The 21,410-nt window shown below is 43.3% G+C and overlaps 1 protein-coding gene across 1 annotated transcript; it reads right to left on the reverse strand.

Moving 5' to 3' along the window:
- Positions 1-738: 738 nt before the first annotated feature.
- Positions 739-21,163, reverse strand: KLHDC1 (kelch domain containing 1). Its single transcript, XM_039698091.1, has 13 exons — positions 20,768-21,163; positions 18,443-18,513; positions 17,028-17,145; positions 16,331-16,449; positions 14,820-14,898; positions 13,867-13,950; positions 12,991-13,074; positions 8,544-8,602; positions 6,743-6,855; positions 6,258-6,330; positions 2,729-2,813; positions 2,007-2,059; positions 739-1,676 (listed from the first exon to the last, which is right to left on the reverse strand). The coding sequence occupies exons 1-13, from the start codon at positions 20,867-20,869 to the stop codon at positions 1,502-1,504; spliced, it is 1,215 nt and encodes a 404-aa protein (XP_039554025.1). The 5' UTR covers positions 20,870-21,163; the 3' UTR covers positions 739-1,501.
- Between the last annotated feature and the right edge of the window lie 247 nt (positions 21,164-21,410).

A 21,410-nucleotide genomic window follows, 5' to 3' on the forward strand; every position in this document is an offset into this window, starting at 1 on the left:
CTGAAGGGCCCCCAGAATTAACACTGGGGCACCCGCGCACGCCGAAAATCACCCTGAGGGGACCCGAACCGCCCCAGAATTAACGCTGGGAGCGTCTGAAATACCCCAGAACTCACCCTGAGGGCACCTGAATCACCCCAAAAAAATCACCCTGAGGGCACCCGAACCGCCCCAAAATTAACCCTGGGAGCGTCTGAAATACCCCAGAATTCACCCTGAGGGCACCTGAATCACCCCAAAACTCACCCTGAGGGCACCTGAACAACCCCAAGATTGACCCTGGGGGCTCCTGAACCACCCCAAATTAACATTGGGGGCACCTGAATAAGCCCTAAATTAACATCAGGACACTTGAACCACCCCAAAATTACCCTGCAGACATCCCGAACCTCCCCAAATCAACACTGGGAGCAAAACTAACCCTGAGGGCAGCTGGAGCCCCCAAATTCACACAGGGGCACCTGAACCTCCCCAAATTAACCATGAGGGCACCTAACAACCACAAAAATTTACCTTAGGGCATCAGAACCACCCCAAAATTAACCTTGTAAATTCACACTGGGGGCATTTGAACTCCCCCTCCCAAAAACGCAGGGAGGGAGTTCAGCACATGAGGCTGCTAAAATAACCAGTCACAAAATTTCCTTTTTCAAACAAATTTGCTTCCCCAAACCTCTTTCACCCAAGTAATTAATTTTTACAGACTTGAAAACCATGAAAAATGTGTCCAAATGCCTCTTGCTTCAACTCTCTATAAAATTTTAATGACTGTGCTCCTGTTAAGTAAATATTTGAAACAGAAAAATAACCAGTACTACATTTGCTTTTTTTTTCTTTTTTTAAACAATAAATAAGCAACTTTGTTGTTGTTTTTTTTTAAACAAGAATGAAATATAAACTTTGCACATCCAAAATACAATATACAACTTATTTCCAAAAGGACTTCCTGATGACAGAAACAGTAAAACCAGGTGATGAACTGAAGTTTTCCTATAGTGACCAGGTGATGTTGCAGCTTTTTCTTCCAAGTTCCACAATTCCCTGATGGATTTTCCTACTTGGAGTGTGAGGTGTGAGGCTCCAGGGTTGGATTTTGGTCAGAGCCTGGTGGAACCAACATTTGGTGCTGGTAAATTTGTTACCTTTAAGACTGACAAAGTGTGAATGTCCCCAAGACACCGAGGTGAATTTATCTTTTTGGGAAGGCTGATGGGGGTAAGGCCAAGGAGGATTTTTAGACTTAAACCAGATTTTATCCAGCTGAAATGGATCGTGTCCCCTTCCAAAAGAACCAAAGGTTGTGAGGGCTGTGTGGCCAAAACCAGGAGAGCAGAGGTAAACAATTATCTACAAATGAAGTTGGATCAGTTTTCCATAACGCAGGAAACGAGAGATTCCCATAAAAAGGATTTGTTGTCAAACTCCCCTCAGAAAGCCAGGGGAGCACACAAAGCTCATGAACAAAGCCCTCTGAGGTGTCCCAGCAGCTCCCTGCCCTGCCTCATGTGCAGTGCAGCTGGCTTTGTCTCTCAGTCTCAGCTTTCCTCTCCTGCCTGTGGGTCATGGCAGCCCAAAATGTGATTTTTTTCAGCACTTCCTGCAGAAGTTTGGATGGCAAGCAGGGAATTTGCTTCTCCAAGAGAGCTGCGTTCTTCCCAATGCAGTCAAGACACAGCCTGGGGAAGGGAAATAGGAAAAAAAAAGAAAAATTGAAGTAAATGGTTTATATTCTAACAAATTACCCCTAGCAAAAGCTGATGTGCATTAATTACAGGTGTTAACTACAGGTGCAGGGAATTACACAGCACCAGTGATTCATCTGCTGTGCAGCATCACACACGGAAGGGCTCAGGTATTTCCTGAGGAGGAAATTGGGTATTTCACCCAGTTTCTGCAGGAGCAGGTGGCTAAAACTCAGCTGGGGCAGTGGGAGGGGTCCTGCCCATGGAACACGATGGGATTTAAGCCCAGCCTAAACCATTCTGGGATCTGTAACTCCAACTCACCTGAGCAGGGAATAAGGCTGAGTCTGAAATATCAGCAAGTCACTGCAGTGACCCTGGGCAAGAGAAGAACAGAACCATTAGAATGGCAAACAACTTCTCCACCTCAGCACTTCTCTACATTAATGTCACATTTATTAGCACGTGCAGGAGTCAGAAATATTCTCCTTGACCAACTCTTTATAAGGAACCTGAATTACAAATTCCTTTTTGTTCTGTCAGTCAAGAAAGCCTCAGGTGGGGATTCCTCAGTGGAATCAGCAGTGTGTAAATTATAATTAATTTATAATCTGTGGTGTGTAAAATACTGTGATTTCCTCAGTGGTGTGTAATTTAAAATGGTTTCAGTTACCAATTTGAGCAAATTGTTTGAAATAAACTCAATCTGATTTGTTTGTTTTTTTTTTTCAATTAAGATCCTATATGGATTTTAATTGAAAAATTAAAATAAATCAATTAATATATTTACATACTGAAGTTTTCCTATAGAGACCAGGTAATGCTGCAGCTTTTTCTTCCAAGTTCAATTTTTTTTCCAATTAATATATAATAATTTTATTTATTTATTTGCCCAGAGGTTTTGGACTCCCCATCTGTGGAAGTGTCCAAGGCCAGGCAGGGGTGGATTAAATGGACTTTAAGGCCCCTCCCAGCTAAAACCACTCCATAATTTGATATTAATTATAATTCTGCCAGTGATGGGATTTGCTGTTCAGTTTACTGACCGTGTCCATAAAAAGCAAATCATCTTTGCTGCCCCCAAACACCATCACTTCTCCCTCCTGCCCGAGGCAGGCTGTGTGCCACAACCTGCAAATCAAACCACAAACACCATGAGGGCCCAAGGAACAAGGACTTGGGGTTAGCAGCAAGACAGAACCGTTATTTCAGAGGTAAAAAAGAACACAATACAATTTATTAATTGTTTGTTTAATAATATAAAATAAGAGAGCAATGTGACTCCCCAGCTCATGAGAGTTATTTTCATACAGACCAATATATTTTGTCATTATTTGACTTTTCTGTATTCTGGGCATTTAAACTTTGTCTTATTTATCACCACAGTGGAAAATTTTTTGGCAACTCTACAAACCAAGCTTTTGGCAAGCTTTTCCTTTTGCAATTTTCCACTTTCTTTGGTTGAGAAGCACAATTTGCTGGTGGCTTTCAGCCTGGGGGGGCTCTCAGTGCTGACACAGATCCCTGAGCACTTGGATCTCCAGTTCTCCTGTTCCAGTCCTTCCCTTCCCCCAGAGATTCCTGGGATCACTTGCTGTGAGTCAGTAACTTCCAGCACACCAAGGAAGTTTAATCATAAAGACCCCACAAAAGCAAAGCCTGACTTGATAACTTTCAGAAAGATCCTGCCCCTTCAGCAGCCACCCCTGGGGGGGATTTCTTTTTCATGATTAGATTTTTCTGCTCTGTCACCACTGCTGATGGACTTTAGAGCCACTGAACCAGAATCAAACACACCACTGAAGTTTCATGCAAAAATCAACGTCCCCACTTTGCTTCTCCCTTGACATCAGTCCTTAGCAGGTTCCTCACCTTTTCCCTTCCTCATACCTGTGACAGATCTGTCTCTGCCTGCTCTGCATTAGGGAAACTCTGGGCTTGGTCACGGAGAACACGGGGAAGCCTTTCCTGCCTGGGCTCTGGTGACATCCTAGCTTGCAACCTGAGGCTTTTCCTACTGCCTGAGAGCTCCTGGCCTCCCATGGGCTGCTCTAACTTATCACCTAAACATTCTAACAAAGCACGTTATTCAATCACACAGGGCTCTTCACCACAGCAACAGCATCACATGGCAATGAAAACAGGAGAATCCAGGGGGTAAACACTTTGTTCTGTTTCAACCCAGCATGCAGAACTGAAACTGATGGACAGGGGGAGGAACAGTATTTTATATCAATTATAGGAATGAAAACAGGAGAATCCAGGGGGTAAACACTTTGTTCTCTGTTTCAACCCAGCATGCAGAACTGAAACCGATGGACAGGGGGAGGAACAGTATTTTATATCAATTATAGGAATGAAAACAGGAGAATCCAGGGGTTAAACACCTTGTTCTCAGTTTTAACTCAGCATGCAAAATTAAAATCAATGGACAGAGGGAGGAATAATATTTTCTACCAATTATGGGAATGAAAACAGGAGAATCCAGGGGTTAAACACTTTGTTCTCTGTTTCAACCCAGCGTGCAGAACTGAAATTGATGGACAGAGGAAGGAACAGTATTTTATATCAATTATAGGAATGAAAACAGGAGAATCCAGGGGTTAAACACTTTGTTCTCTGTTTCAACCCAGCGTGCAGAACTGAAATTGATGGACAGGGGGAGGAACAGTATTTTCTATGAATTATGGGAATGAAAACAGGGGGAATCCAGGGGTTAAACACTTTGTTCTCTGTTTCAACCTGGCATGCAAAAGGTTGGCTGAGTAAAACTGATGGACAGAAAAAGGAACAATATTTTCTACCAGTTATGGGAATGAAAACATTGGGAATCTAGGAGTTAATTTTTTTTCTCTATTTCAACCCAGCATGCAAAACTAAAATTGATGGACAGAGAGAGGAACAGTATTTTCTACCAATTCAGGATCACCTGAGAAGGCAATTCTATAGAAATTGCTAAAAGTGGAGGTTGAAGGAAATTATTCTTTACAGAATTTACGCAGGGAATCAGAGTTGCAGAAGCATCAGGAAAAGACCCTAATAAACTTCATTACAAAGTAATATATAAAAGAAGTACACAGAGATGTGTTACTGCTCTGCATTTGAAGAGCAACTGAACTGATTTAAAACCTTTCCAGCTGCAGAAAATAAAATTATGGTACAAATACTTGACACTTAAGCAGTTCAGTGCGTGGACAGGCCTTTGGTGTGACTCCTTTTATCCACCCCAAACCCCCTGGACACATCCCAGTGTCACCTGGAGCAGGTGACCCCTGGACACATCCCAGTGTCACCTGGAGCAGGTGACCCCTGGACACATCCCAGTGTCACCTGGAGCAGGTGGCCCTGCCTTGGCAGGGGGCTGCACTGGAGGAGCTCCAGAGCTCCCTTCCAACCTTAAAACTCTGGGACTTGCTGGAAACATCCCGGAGGTTTTGGGCTTTGCTTGAAGGAGGGGAGCTCCTTTGGTGCCAGGAAGATTTAGGTGCAGGGAAGCTCCTCAGCCCAATCCCAGATCCCCCTGGGAAGCTGGGACTCAGGGATCCCTGTCCCTCCCAGGCACAGTTGTTCCAGCTGAGCTGCTGCTCCTGGGGCTGCTCCCCAGCACATCCCAGCAAAAGCCCAGCACAGGGAAGGGCTGGGAGGCCCAAGAAGTGAGCCCAGAGCCCTGCTGCTCCTGCTGTGCTGGGTTTAAAGACTCCTCAGTCCTGAAATAGCATAAAAATATCCCTGATCATAAATTGAGTATTTCATGTGGCTGGGGGCTGAGTTTATTTGGGCGTGGAAGAGTCTGAAGGGTAAGAAGGCAGAAAAGTTGGTTTAGCTGTGGCTGTTGTGTTTAAGAGACAGCCCAGAACAGGATAAAACAGGAAGAAAATTAATGAAGGTGAAGATATTTCAGTAACAAGGCAGGGAGCAGAACAGAGCTGAACATTTTTGTATCAGAAAAAAAGGATATAAAACTGATATATTATGATATAAATATTGCAATAATCATATAATAAATAAAAGAATAAACATATTGTGATATATATATAAAATGATATAAAATTGTGCTGGGAGTTCCTGGGTGAATGCAGAGAATTAACTCATTGAAAATCTCAATATTTACTGTCTACAGCAAATCAGTTCAATAGTTTTTAACTCAGAAACACAGATAATTCTTCAAACACTGGGTTAAGACTCAATTTTGCCTTTGAACCCTGAAAGAGAAATCAACTTTTTCATGGTTGTCTCCTCCCCTGTTTCTAATAATTTATAAATATTAATGAGCTTTTATTATTATTCCCTTGGTTATTTATTCGTCCAATTTTTATGGTTTGTCTATAGAACAATAATTTGGCTACAGAGCACCAGGTCAGTTGGACATCCAGATCCTTCACCACAAAAAACCCATCTTTTCATGCAAATAAGCATCAAATACACAAATTAAAAATTAGGTATATGGTAAAAAAGGTGTTAAAGCAAACTGCATTAATGTTCTAAAATATACCTTAAAAATACAGTTCAAGAATTTAAAAGTGGTTCATTTTGAAAAGGATTCCATTTCAGCCCCCACGATTTCTGTTTCTGTACCTGGGCCTGCTCTTGGGCAGATGGGTGAGCTGCTTCCATCCATTTGTTGCAATGCTGTGGATCCAGCCATCACCTGCAGTGTGAGAATGCTCATTAATGGGGTTTTGGGGATTAAAAAATAGCTTTTGATTCATGCAAACAGCTCTAAGAGCATGATTATTTAGGTAGCAAGAACACCAGCCCTTCATGAAGCTGCATCTTTTCACACTTGTGATTTAATGTTATCTCAGAACCCTCCCTGCACTGGAATTAAAACACACCCAATCCCTTTCTTTTGGGTACATTGAGAAAACCATCTCCTCCCAGTGGACTTATCTGTGAAATTATTATTTATCTTCAAATTATTTTGCCAGTTTCAGTTTTTCTCATGGAAACAATCAGCCTTTTCTACAAAAGCAACTGCTATCAGCCATCCCAAACCCTGTTTGTGTGATGTGAAATTCACAACAGAATTAGAGTTATTTCTGTTACTCTGAATTACTCACTCAAAGGAACATTATCAGAGCTTAGTCCACCAAAAAGGAAAAGCCTGTCATCCCCTATGGGGGTCAGCGTGTGCCAGGAGCGGTCTCTGGGCTTCTCTCCACTGATATTAATCCTGGGGAAACAAAGAAACAAAAGCCCAAATCTTCAAACAATGCTGCAATTGTTTAATTGTTTCATTCAAATTAACTAGGCAGAAAATTTCAGTTTGTCCTACAACCACCTTGGGTGTTTCCCAGTGAAAAAAAAAAGATAAAATACACAATTAAATTCCATGTACTTGTAGGGAAACAGTTAATTGAGACAAAATTGATGAACCCTGAGGGGCTACAGGCTCTCCACTCCAAGGAAAATGATCTGAAATGACACAAGGATTTGTGGTTTTACCTCTGATCCAAAACTACCACCTCTTCAACCTGGGGCTCACCCAGACTTTGAAATAAATGTTAGTGAAGAGGGGATTGCCTAAGTACAGAACAGATGGAGGTTTATTATTGATAAAATCTCAATTTGAGATCTATTTCAGCTGAGCTGTACTGAAATTGATTTTATTTTAGTTGGGTTTGCTTGAGAATGTGAACAGTAAAGATCCTGATATCCCAAAAAACCAGTTTATCAGAGATAATTAAAAGGGATTGCAAAAGTGCCCTGCTAAATTTGGCACCTGCAAGTTGCAATATTTGTTTGAATCCAAGTGAAGAAAAGAGGCTTCTAAAATTGGCCAAGGGCTTTGATGGTTTAAAAAATATCAAAATATCAAACAGATACTGATAACTGATAAAATTTCAATTTTCATGCACAAGAAATGATGAGTACCAGAAATAACCAAATATTGAATGAGTTTAGTAGAGCTCAGGCAACTTCTGGGCAGTGGCAGCTGAAGGGAATTTTGCAATCTCCTGCTGGATGCTAATCCTGGGTTAGCAGATTCATACTGTGCAATTCCTTAGGAAAGCTGGGGAGAGTTGAGTAAGGAAAAAACCCTGACTGGTTAAAAAGAAAATAATTATCTATTAATAAATAGTTATTGGCTCCTTTGTGATCAGAGGAATAAGTAATAATAATAAATACAAACACTTTCTCTCCTGTAGGGTGCCAACAGTAGCAGATACTGTGAAAATTCTTCTTTTCCCCCAATATCTTTTTATTTTTTCAGTCTCAAATCTTTTTTTTCAGTCTGTCAAAGACTCTTTGCAGAAGTGCTGCAAGAGCTGAACAGAAGATTCCTAAATTTACAGTGATCCAATATATAAATATATAAATATTGAATATTTAAATTTATATATTTAATATATAAATTTACAGTGATCCAATATACACATATAGAAATATTTATATATATACTATACTAAATAATGAATAAATCTTATGAGCTTTTCTTGGCTCACAATATAAAAATAACTTGAATTTTGGAAAAATCTTCATTTTTTAAGCATTTCATGGCCGTTTATGGAAGAGACCTTTTCCCAATTTGTGCTGTAACTACAGACAGTAAACCCAGCATTCCAAAAGCCCTAAAAACTGGAATTCCATCTGGATAAATGCAGCCAGGCTGCAAATGAGGGTGTTAAATCACTCCACGCTGTGCTTTAAGCAGCACCATCCATGCTCTGGTGCAGGGCAGGAAAAGCTCAGTAACCACTATCAAAATTCAATTCCACTGAAATCCCAGCCCAGCAGCTGTTAGGAGTCCCCAAACCCTCATTCTCCTCTTGGAAAAGCTGCAGGAAAAGCTCTGGAACTATTTAACAATATGTTTCCATCTTCTAAATTCAGTTTGAAGCGTTACAAAAGCAAACCTACCTTCCAGACCAAGTCCAAGTGTCTAAATTCAGGCAGTGCAAATCATTCATTCTGGTTTGCTAAAACAAAGAAATAAAATCCCACTCGGGTTATTTTAAGCAAACAATAAACAAAATATTTCAGTGAGGCCTTCCTGGGACAGAATATTCCAAGTACCAATAGTTTGAAGAAATCTGCACCCACTTGCCTTAATATAAATCTGAATTATGTGGCAGATGAAAAGCTTTTCTCCTCACAAAAACCATGCAACTCTCAGGAAAGTACCTGGCAGAAATATTTCCAGTCATGCAACAGCACTATGGGGCCAATTTTAGCTTCTAAAAGTGAAGGACTTTGTGGGGATTTATCCAGTTCCTGCAAATGTTTTTAACTTCCATCCACAGAACTCCTGGCAGGGCAATGCAGAAGGTGTTTTACTCTCCTATTGTTGCCTGGTGTTATTTTCCTTGACATTGTGATCAGAAGTTTGGATCCTCCTGTCTGGTCACTACTCCTTGGAGTATCCTGGTAGTGCTGCACTCTGGGTATTCCCAGGAATGTCCATCATTTGTGCTTTTCCCTGTTTTCCTTTCACAAAGTGACCACCAGCAAGGTTTTAAGACCTTCTAGCATTTGCCATCAAATAAAATGGGAAATCTTTCCTCTTGCTTATCTGCCTGGGGTTTGAGATGGAGGAAGTCTCTGCCTGCCTTGGGGTGGTGGAGAAGGTGACAAAAAGAATTCTTTGCTTGCCTGGGAGTTGTGATTCCCCTGGGAACTACAAAAACCATCTGGGAAGTAGGGAAATGTTTCTTTCCTTACCTTCCAACTCCTTTTCTCCCTGGGCAGTCCATAGATCTATTAGAAAAAGCCTTTCTCCAGCTTGCAGATCCTCTGAGGCAGAACTAGGCTGAAAGGAGTGCTTGTGCCCCAGCAGTGAGGCTGAGCGACCCCCAGAGCTGCCCAGCAGAGCTCTGGAAGCCTCTCAGGGATTTCAGGGATGCTACAACCTCCTCTGCCAAGCACTGCTAACCCTGCTGGGCTGGGAAGGGAATGGGAAGAGCATTTTGGGGAGGGCAACAGGATAAAGACGAGCAGATTGTCAGGGTTTGGGGCATTGCCTAAAAACAACCTAAAACCAACCAAGTGTGCTCCAGCTGCCAGCCAGGGCAACAGATCTGTCTTCCATGACACCTCTCTCCAGTTCCCTACTGCTCCTGGTGCCTTTGAAGGGCATGAGGGGATCAAATCATCCAAGCTGAAAGCAAAATGCAGTTGGGATCATCTGTACATTTGGGGCAAACCCAACATCCTGGCCTCTGCAACTGGAAATACTCAATCATGTGGGAGTAACACAATTTGATATAAAGGATATCTATCAAAGGAAGTTGCTGTTATGGTGAAAATTGAGGTTTCAAGAGGATCCTGTTCAAGACCTCCTTGCTGACTTTCCTTTCCTGGGCATTAGGCAGAAGATGGAGAAATTCTCTTTCCTGCTCCCTGGGAAATCAAAAAATCTTTGCATTCTCATGGTTCAACAGCTGGGCAGATGCAGAATTACAGCAACCTCATTCTGAATTCAAACCACCACCAACTGTCCAAGACTGAGGCCTTGAACAAGAGCACCTTTCTACCCAACCCCTCTGGGAAGCTGGAGCCACACAGGTTTACAGGACCATCACTGGCCACACAGCTCTCCTGCAGCTTCTCGTGCACTTCTCTGCACTGCTCTATTTCATCATTCTGCTGCCAATCCTAAAAGGATTTTTAACAGGCTTAAGAGCACCAAGGCTCCTAGGAGGGCTGGAATTTCCCTTGGAGCTCCAAGGGCTCCTGAGGCACTCTGTTTATCTCTGGCAAGTTGATGTCTTGGCAGCCCAGTGCACGTTAGGCAGGAGCTGCTGGTCTCAGGATCAGCACCATGAGAGGCTTTAAGGGTGACATCATTCCCAGCTCCCTGCTGGGACAGGGAATTCTGCAGCTCTCCCTCCTGGATTTACAATCAAAAGCTATTCCAGCTCCAAGCTTTGCCAAGAGAAGGATTGCAGCTCCATGGATCTTCTGAGCTTAGCTGACAGGAAATATAAACATGCTTACATTAAGGCACCAGATGTGTGAAGAGCTGCTGCAAAGACTTTGCTTTGTTCACTTCATTCTCAACATGAAATTTTTCCACTTAAATCAAACATAAGACTCACATCAACTTCTGGACTAACTCTCCTTCCTTCCCACTTTCTCCCATTTCTGTTTTTCCGGGGGCTTACCTGAAGGAACTGAGTCCACATAACACTTCTGAGCCTGTTTTCAAATGATTCCTGGTACAACTGATTCTCATCATCATCATCACCATCATCATCTTCTTTTACCAGTTCTAGCTCCAAGTTTGGAAAAAGGTTCCCTTTCCTCCCAGAAAGATGAAGAGGAGAAGCCTCATGACACTTCCTGGCCCTTTCTGGTTCCTTGCAGAGCCTTTTCCCTGGGAAGATTTGTATTATGGTGAACTAGAAGGAGAAGGAGGAGCAGAGCAACCCCGTGCTTGCTCCTTAATTTCTGGAGAAAAGCAAAACTTCATCCTTTGGGGAGGAATTATTCCTGGTGTCAGGAAATTTACTGGTTTTCTGCTGCCTTTAGCTTTTTCTTTTCATGACTTACATTAATTCCTCAAGCCCCAGTGAATGCTCCCTCACCTTTTTATGTTTCCTTCCATTTATTTCTAGGATAGAAAATGGATCAATAATAATCACCAAGTTGAAAATTACACTTGCTGCTCTCCTACAGAATTAAACACAGCTTTCCACAATTTCACTCTTCTCTGACACAGGTTCCCAAGTGGTTTCACTGAAATTTAGCAAGTTTTTAAGGAAGCTGAAGAGAAAAACCTTTTAAGATCAGAATGCTGCAGTCAAACAGAGTTACACAGAAGCCTGAGGGCAAATCCTCTGAGGGCAGTGGAGGAGTGGCAGGCGAGCTCCAGCTAAATCAGAATTTCCCTGGCAGAGGCTGCAAGGAACCCCAGCTGGGGTCAGAGAGCAGTTCAAGAGTGCAGCACCCCGGGGTGGGCACAGAGCCCTCCCTGGCAGAGCCCTGGGGGAGGAGGAGCTGGCAGGGCAGGACCAAATCATCCAAGGGACCTTCACAGCCCCACTTGTGGGGCTTTCCCTGAGGGAGGAGCAGCACTTGGCTGTGGTCAGCAAGGGTTCAGCTGTGGGCACACAGGGCAGGGCACACCCAGGGCATGGATAACCCTGATTTTTCACTCTCCTCAGATCTCTTTATTTCCTTCAGTTATCTGCAAACCCAGTTTGTCCAAACCTACAGCTCTGGGAGGTGCTGAGTGCAGCTCTCTCAGCCTTGAGGAACAATTCCAGAGATCCTGAATCAAAGGTCACATAATGGCAGGAACAAACAGGATCCATTTTCATTATTTTCTTTTCTGTTTGCTCTGGAAAGGCACTTAAATAAAAACTTCCTGCAGGTGTGGGAAGTGGCTGGACATGGTGTGGTCACTGAGCAGCAGGAGTGGAAGGAGTGCACATTAGCCAAAGGAATATTCCAGCAGGAAAATCGGGGAATGGGGAACAAAATGCAGTTTTACACTGCTTTGTTTGCCAGGATTTGGGAATACAAGGGTGAGGCTGTGGCAGCTTTCCAAGGTGGAGCTGGAATATGTTCATTCCCAAACTAATTCCTTTTCTTTTTCAGACCAGAACTACAGGAACACAGCACTGGGGGCTCTCAGAAGCTTCTTCACTGTCAGTTTTGGAGATAGAAAACATCCAGGCTCATCCTCTAGCTGAGTAGGATTAAAGGTTCTAAATCAGCTGCAGTGAAAAGAGCTAAAAACTTCAATTAAAATAAAACACACAAGTGCAGAGTCACTGACATTGGGAGGGTTTTTAACTTGCCTTACAGGATCTGTTTCTTACATCAACGCTTCAGCAGAGAGGAACTGAGTAGAAAATCTCCTTTAATTTTAGCACTGGAGAAATTCCAAGTGCTGCTGAGAGGTCTGAGTATCTCCCTGCTTTAATCAGGGGGGTGGTGCCTATGGCTTTTTGCAGTTAAAAAGAGTCAGGAAGAGTAAAAATTACACAGCCACAATCCAACCCTACATTATTTATGCACAGATTGCATCCTTTTGTCTATGACCTCTTCCAGACATCTCTATTTCAGTCACTTATGTGCAAAAAGTGGCAAAATTCAATTAGAAAGCCAACTCAAATCTGTTATTTACCACACAGTCATCTGTGTTTTACCTTTTTTGGGACAATCATTAACATTACAGACAGAAATATTCTTCTTTTTGTTGAGGTGATGACAAGCAGCATCCTGGACTCAGAGCCCTGAACATCCAGGTTAGGCCAAAGACATTTGGGATTTTTTTTTCCTACTACAAAATGACAAGGAAAAAAAAAAAAAAGAAAATGGCCAGGAAAATAATATGACTGCTAAGAAAATATTGAATTACCAGCACTCGTCCTCCAAAGATGTAACCTTTATTTCCCAGCACAGCACATGTGTGAGCTGCTCGAGGCTGAGGTGGATCTCCACCCTGAAAGAAGCAAAAGAATCCTTCAGAACACCAGAAACCTCCTGGACAGTTTTATTTTCTGACCTACAAATCATCAGGAACTGCTACTAAAACCCCTGGAAATCACAACATAAAATTTGATGCTATATCCACGTGCCCAAAAGTGCTCCTTGTGTAAATCAGAACTGAAGGTGGCAAAACTGGCTTTGACTTTGCAATGGTAATTTTACATTTTGCATCTGGTTTTATAGGGATTTTAGAACACCTTGTGAAGACCATAAGAAGCTGCCAGACACTGTTTAAAATATACAACTTCTGCTGAGTTCCTACATAAACTCACCTGGATTTTATGAACTTTAGAGAACATTTTCATCTCAGTAAGGCAGAGCTCTCCTGTTACATGTGACAGGTTATCCATGGTAACTACACATGGATACAGATTTCCAGAGGGCTGGAGGAACTGGGAATGCTCCCCTGGAGAGGAGAAGGCTCCAGGGAGAGCTCAGAGCCCCTGGCAGGGCCTGAAGGGGCTCCAGGAGAGCTGCAGAGGGACTGGGGACAAGGATGGAGGGACAGGACACAGGGAATGGCTCCCACTGCCAGAGGGCAGGGATGGGTGGGAGATTGGGAACTGGGAATTCCCACATTTGCTGTGGCTGCCCCTGAATCCCTGAAGTGCCCAGGACCAGGCTGGACAGGGATTGGAGCAGCCTGGGACAGTGGAAGGTGTCCCCAATTTTCTAAAGCACAATAATTATTCAAAAGTCAGTAAAATCCCAGCAGTGTCAAGATATGAGACTGAAAATCACTCACTCGAATTGTGGGTTGAGACCAAGTCTGTGTGGTTGTATCAAAAACATGAACATCATTGTGCCATCCCCAGAAAATCTGCCCCTCCTAAAAAAAAAAGAAGAAATTAAAGAAAAAAAGATAAGATTTTATTTTAATATTATTCTGCTTAGTGAAGGACACAAACCTGGAAGGGATCTGTCCAAACAGAAAATACACTAAACCAGGCAATTTCATGAAAAGGTGTGGTGATATTTTAAGAATGCTGCAGCAGCTTAGATTCACTTGAAGGTCAGCAGCACCCAGGGATTTTCAGGCTGCTAACACCTGAAAATTGGCTTTGGGCCCCAACATCAGACACTGCAGCAAATTTCACCTTCTAAACTTTGTTGTAACACAGTGAGAAATTAAGAGATTGTAAAAAACCAATTCTTGGGTGTCAGTCTTTAATATTTGATGTCAGGAGCTTCCTGTCAATACTCTGCTCAGTCATCTTTGTACTAATTATAAGGAATTACTGTAGGAAAGTTGATAATCCAGACATCCTTCTGGAAAGTAATTCAATAAATTAAGTGAGAGTATTTGTCAGCTAGACTTGGGAAGTACCTAATGTTTCGTCAAAGAAATAAACTATAAAAATTATTAAATTAAATTATAAAAATTATTAATTTTTTTCTGAGATTTTCAGCTTTAAAATATACCTTCAGATTAAAATCCTGCCTTCTCCCTGCTTGGACAGCATTTAATTCACTGCACTCCAAGCCCAGCACTGGGAGTTTGGAATATGTGGAACAACCACCACTCCCTACGTGCAGTATCTGGAATTTCAGACCTAAAAAAGATTCCAAATTTGCATTTCTGCTGATGCTATAAATAAAAGAAAAATCAGATTTTCATGCTCATCAAGGGTGGTAAAAAGGATCTTTTTTCCCCAATCAGAAAGCAGCAATGAGTGGGAATGGGGACAAATCTCTTACCCAAAACGCATCGTGGACATCGAAACAATCACTGAGCTCGTTGTGCTTCCTGCAGCCATAGCCTCCAAAATAAATTAGCCTGAAACAACAAAACCATTCTTCTGTAGATAAGATGAAAATGAATAAGCTGCAGTAATGAGTATTTTGGATTGATAGTGTTTATATAGCAGTAATATAAACAAGGAGAGCATGTTGTGCTGCACCTGCTGACGCAAACCCCAACAAGGCGAAGGTCACAGCCACGCCCTCAGCAAAGCTGCCTGAAACCCACACAGGGAAATCATTCAGGACACCTCCAAGCCTCTGCTCCTCTCCCCAAAAGTTCATTTCCAGTGCTGTCCTCAGGCAAAAATGGGAAATAAACCCCAGGACAGTGAAATGCCTCCTTCTCTGCCTTCCCTAGTGAAGTTCACATGCACCTGCTGCATTTTTTGTTTTCTGTGTCCAATTTTTGGCAAGAAATGTTCCCAAGGTTTGTCCCACAGGACACAAAAAGTCTCTTTTTGGCTTAAAATAAAATTTTTCAACCAAGCACCACTGAACCTCCCATTGCAAGGATCCTCACACACCTCCCAGCCCAATATTCCCCCCAGGAAAGGGCCATTTATACAGAATATTTTTTTTCCATCAAAGGGTTCCATTCTATCATCTACAACAGGTCATTTTCTAGCATGCAGGTGACACAACACTTTGAATAAATGCATTTAGTTTTGAATAATCTTGTGCTAACAGCTAGGGAGTTGTTCAAATATCTGTATTTTCTATCTCCTGCAGTTAAATTGAATTACAAAACCAAGATCTGGCACCCAGGGGCATTGCACAGCTTATGCAAAACCTCCTTGGATGTGGAGTCCAGAAAGACATAAATCATTTCCATCTGATAATGTGCACTATAAATCACATCCTGACTTGTTTGTAACAGGTTCAATAACAAATCTCTGGCAGGGCACCTGCTTGTGATCACTTCTGCCACATGACCCAGACATTTTCCATAATAAACAGAAAATCTGGAGTATTTCTGTTTAGCCAGGTCTGTTTTCTAAACACACTTAGTCACTTTTGCAACACAAATGTCCAGGCTGACTCGGTCCCTGCAAGATAAAGATAATCCCTGAAATGCCTCTGCAACTGCCAGCTGTTAAAATCCTTGGGAATACACTGCATGGATTTACTGCAGGTAATAATTTAATGCTTAAAATAATGAATATTGCAGAGAAAATAATTTTATACTGGTTTTTAACGTGTTAAAATAATATAACAGATGCATGATAGCTTTCTGATGTGTAACACATTCCACAAACTTGCCCTAGATATCCCAGCCTCTCCTAAAGTGGGGTTTTATTTATTAGTTCAGCTCACACGTGAGAAAACTCTGGTACAAAGTTGTTACAAAATCCCCCAGCAAGTCAAGCTAAAAATCAGAGTTTCCTCTATCCCAACCCCGAGTTGTTTTCACTTTGTAACCCTTTCTCTCTGCAATTAACAGAAATTAATTATTTTGGATGTGTTACCTGTTTTTGTACACCCAGCAGGAAAGTTTGTCACGAGGTGTGGGAGGTTGACCTTTAAAATTTGTGATTTTTTTCCACCTGTAGGTTCCGGTTTTTGTTCTCAAATTGACATAATACAGCTTGAAAGGAAAGAAAAATGACAATGTTTTCAGAAAAAACACAAATCACCCCAGAAAAAACAACCCCCCACCCCCAGAAGCCTGGAAGTAACAGAGGAACTGGCAGTGAGTTTACAATGGCAAATACACCACAAAAACAAAGTTAAAATGGGAGAACTGGCAGAAAGTTTCACCAGAGGCCCCATTTCACTGATTTCCTAGTCAGGAGTCAACTCTGACTTTATTTGTATTCCATTATGAGACAAATGATTTCATCTATTTTGTAATTCAGTTTTCAGTTACAAGGAAAGCTGGTAGCTCTCATTTAACCTTAATTATTACCTGATTATTAAAGCAGTGAATTGCTATCAAAGAGCAAAAAGAAAAGTGATATTCAGAGATTAGTCTCAATTAAGGTTGTCAGAATACTTTTAAAAACCAACTGGGAAAGCACTGGCATAAATATAGATGGTTTTAAAAAAATAAAGCTGTTCCTCAAATTTCTCTTTAATTCAAATACAAATACACCAAATAAACAGCAAGGTCAGTATTAATACTTATTAAAATACAATATTATGGGGGAAAATAGACCACCATACCCGATTGCTGTATCCTTTATCATCAAATCCCCCAAAAATGTACAGCTTGCCATTGATGCTGGCCCCACAGCTGCCTGACATGGAGGTGGGTAACTCCCCTTCCATCAGGTGCATTGTCCTGCAATGAAAAAAAATACAATCAGTCCCTTCCAGTCTGCCAAAATGTAACAATCCCAAACAGATTTATTCAGAAGTTTTACACTTCAAAGTTGAAAATACAGTTTGGGCCATAGCTGGAGTAGGAGCTGCAGGTGAAGTTGGGCTCCTGTGGTGGAAGAGAACTTCCAGATGCATATTGTGTGTTTATAAAGTATCTTGATTTTTCTGGAAGTGAAATTCACATTAGGAGAGCTTTAGCAGAGCTGAAACGTTAATTACTCAGAATCTGGAAATATTATTAACTCCTTATTCAGAATCTGGAAATATTATTGACTCCAGGAACTCCTGAAATGAGAATCTGGCACTGCTGGGATGTCAGAAATGGAAAACTGAGGCTCTGCTGTGCCCTGCTCTCAGCTCACTCAGTGTGGAGCTGTGCTCAGAGCTCAGGCAGGCCAGGAGATCCTGGTTAAATATAACCTGGAAAATTCTCTCTATCCCAGATCACCTCCCTGGGAGCACAGAAAGGAAAACCAAGGGAGTGTGAAGGGGCTTTGGGCAGCCCTTCCCACAGGAAAGGACAGCAAATCATGGTCTGCAGGGAGAAGGAAATGGGGGGAAAGGGGCAAGAGAGAGAAAGGGGAAAAATGGGGCAAGAAAATGGGGGAAAGGGAAGAAATGGCAGGAAAGGAAAGGGGGGAGAAGAGAAGAGAAGAGAAGAGAAGAGAAGAGAAGAGAAGAGAAGAGAAATAGGGGGGGAAGGAGGGAAACAAAAAAAGGCGGGGGGAAGGAAGAAACAAAAAGGGGAGGGAAAAGAAGATGGAAAGAGAAAAAAGGCAGGAAAAAAACAAAGTGGAAGGAAAAAGGGCAAGTTCTGAGTTATTTTTGGGAGGAAAAAAAGAAAGTGGAAGGAAAGAGAAAAAGGGGAAGTTCTGAGTTATTTTTGAGTTGCAATGCACATGGAATTAATACAAAAAATAATAAATACATAACTGTAACTAGATCAGGAGCCCAAGTAGCCAGTGTTTAACTGTTCCAACATAACAGTGAATGTAAAAAACCTCAGCCAAAATAAACTGCCAAGCAAACACACCTGTGCTAAGAGAGCCTGGAGGCAGCCATCCCCACCACTCCCTTGCACACAACAACTGGCCTTCAGCAGGGACTGTGCCAGCACAGGTCTGCCCCTCAGTGCTGACATTAAACACTGCTCTTTAACATGCCCAATGTCCCTGAAGGCTTTTCCCTGCAGATCAGTGGCAGAAACAGCTCCAGGTAATAGAATATAATAATTCAGTGTCAGTGGTGGCACTCACCAGAGCCCACTGTCCATGTCATAGATCCAGAGCTCATCGCTGGGCAGATAAACTTCATTCTCCTCAATGGACTGAAAGGGAACATGAAAATGCTCAATCAGTTCTGCTTTTTGTGTCTGCACGTGAAATGCCAAGCCATGTTACTCAGCAACACTCAATGATCTCAAGGACATCAAAGTCACACCCCAGTGTAACTGCTCTGATCAGAAAATTAATTTATTTTAAAAATAAACAACTCATTCCTCCTCACGACTGCTCAATAAAGGCACAGATTGACCAAATTCTCATTTTGCCAAGAAAAGATGTGCAACAACATCAACCAGATTTGAAGCTCCTGAATTAAAACTCATTTTAGATACTTTTTATCAGGAGCTGTTTCCATGGGCATAGTGGAAAAATAAAAACCAGAATATAAAAATGGGCTGAAAACACAAAAAGTACTTGCAGCAGTAACTTGAAAGTTAGGTGTCAAATATAAAGGAGAAAATTAATTCTTCTGTGGAAAAAAAAAGATTTATGAAGAGTCCTGAACAGAGGTCATTAAGAAAGATAAATAATTTAGGAAATAATGATGAGGAAAAACAACAAACAGGAGAGGAAGCCCAAAAACATGCAGTACTCGTGGTGAGTAACAACTACAGCATTAATTACTGCCTTGGCACTAGGAAGAAATTAAAGCCTGGCAGTGAGTAAGCAGCCAGAGTCAGTAAACAAATAAAAACTGCCTCAAAATTAAACGAATATGAGGAAGTTAAACACAAAACTGAAATTTAATTAGTGACAATCCAGTTACTGATATTGACGACTTGCCTTCGGATGTTGTTTTATTATGAATTTCTCACTCTGAGGGGTGCCAAGGACCTATTTTTGGTGATTTATTCTGCCAGGCACCTCTGCTCTGCTGTTACACACCCCTGGCAGCCTCTGCAAGGAGCACAAGCTGACTCAATTTCATCTGGAGATGTCAGAGGCCGAGCACCTGCTCCAGAAGCAGCTCTGAGCAAACACACTGATGCCAAAAATAAAGTTTGCTGGGCAGGAGTCCAGCAGCAACACGTGAAAAATGATTTATCTGTGTAAAGGGCTGCTAATGGAGCAACAATTTTCACAATATTTTCAACATATAAATACGTAATACTACCAAGAACACTTGCAAAGTTTATCTGCTAAACTTCACATACATTGTTTTGAATGTGCCATGAACCCACAATTTTTCATTAGAAAACTTTTGAAAACATTGTGATCATTAGTTCAACCTCAGTTTTAAAGACCAGAGCATAAAAACTACTAAGATTACCAGTGATTTAGGAGATATTTAGTTCTACAGAGTATTATGGAGTTTCAATGCAGGAGTTTCCCACTAGAGTTCTTTCCTTGAGTACGAAGGACAAGCTTTGAACACTTTAAAGTTACCTCACCATGAAAAAATATAAATAGAATATGAAATATCTTTATAGAAATAACAGTTTCCACCTGATCAAGACCAGGAATTACTCCAAGCACAGGTATTTGCAATTTTATGGGCCAGGTGTACAGACAGACAACACGAACAGATAAATATGAACAGAAAAATAACAGGTAAAATGAAGTGGGTGTATTTAATGTAGTATCATTCTTATCTCCCTTTTGGGTTGAATTCACAGCGTTAAAAGACACAAGGATTTATTTATGACAGAACCAGAAGTGTTCTTTTTAAAAAGAAAAAAAAATTGTGGGTGGGTTTCAGCCTGCCACCAGCTTGTTTTTGAGGCGACAACAGCGCTTTCTACGGGAGAAAAACGCGCTGTAAGCACCACACAACTCCTAATAAATAAAAAACACGTGCACTCAGCAGCGAGGACACGAATCACACCCTGCAAAAACCGAGCCACAAATTACAGCGTCGAGGCTCGAAGGGAGACGCGCGCTGAGGAGCGGAGCGGCGAGGGCGCGTCGCAAGGGGCCGGGAGCGAACCGGCTCCACCAGCCCTTCCCCACACGGGCTGCGCGACGGAGCGGCTGCGAGCGGAGCAGGAGGAGGGCGCTGGTCGCGTAGGGAAGGGCTGGCGGGACGAGGCGATGGGAGCGGCCCCGCCGTGCCCTGAGCGCCATCCCCGCCGTGCCCTCAGCGCCGTGCCCTCAGCGCCATCCCCTCAGCGCCTCCCGCCGCCATTCGAAGGGCGCGCGGCCGCCGCAGCCAATCAGCGCCCGCGCCGCAGCCCCGCGCGCCCGCCGAGGGCTGAGGGCCGGCGGGGGAACCCCCCCCGCTGCCCCGCCCGGGGCTCCGCTCCCCGCGCCCGGAGCTCCGCTCCCGCCACCCCTTCCCGGCCCCCCCGCCCGCCTTACCACGTATCCGCCCCACACGTAGAGAAAGTTGCCGTCCACCACGGCGCAGTGGCCGCTGCGCTCCTCGGCCACGCAGAACTGATCCGCGGGGTCCGCCGCCATCTTGGGGGGGAGGAAGAGGAGGAGGGAGGAGGAGGAGGGAGGAGGAGGAAGCGGCTCGGCCGCCTCAGGGCTCGCGTCCCGCCACCGCCTCCTCCGGGTGAAGCTGCGGCTCCGCCGCCGGTCGCTCCCCTGGGGCGGACGGGAAGCGAGGAGGGTCCAAAGTGTGGGGCGGCACCCGGCGCGCGTCGGGATGGGAGCCCCGCGCTGGGCGCGGTGCCGGGCAGCAGTGCCGGGCTGGGGCGTGAGGCGGGATAAACCGTGCGGGAGGATGTGAATAATGCGGGAGGATGTGAATAATGGGCGCGAGAGGAGGAAAGGAGCGCCGGGAACAGGAGAGCTAAACGCAAACCACAGGGCAAGAAGGGAGGGAGGGAGGAGCTGGGTCCCGAAGCGGGACGGGGCTTAAGGCTCCGGGCAAGGACATGGAGTGATGGACAGGGGGAATGGCTTCGAACTGCCGGAGGGCAGGGATGGATGGGAAGTTGGGAAGGAATTCCTCCCTGGGAGGGTGGGGAGGCCCTGGAATGGAATTCCCAGAGCA

Source organism: Passer montanus, unplaced genomic scaffold (genome assembly GCF_014805655.1).
Source record: "Passer montanus isolate IOZ18808 unplaced genomic scaffold, ASM1480565v1 scaffold120, whole genome shotgun sequence".
In the NCBI taxonomy this organism is placed as follows: Eukaryota; Metazoa; Chordata; class Aves; order Passeriformes; family Passeridae; genus Passer; species Passer montanus.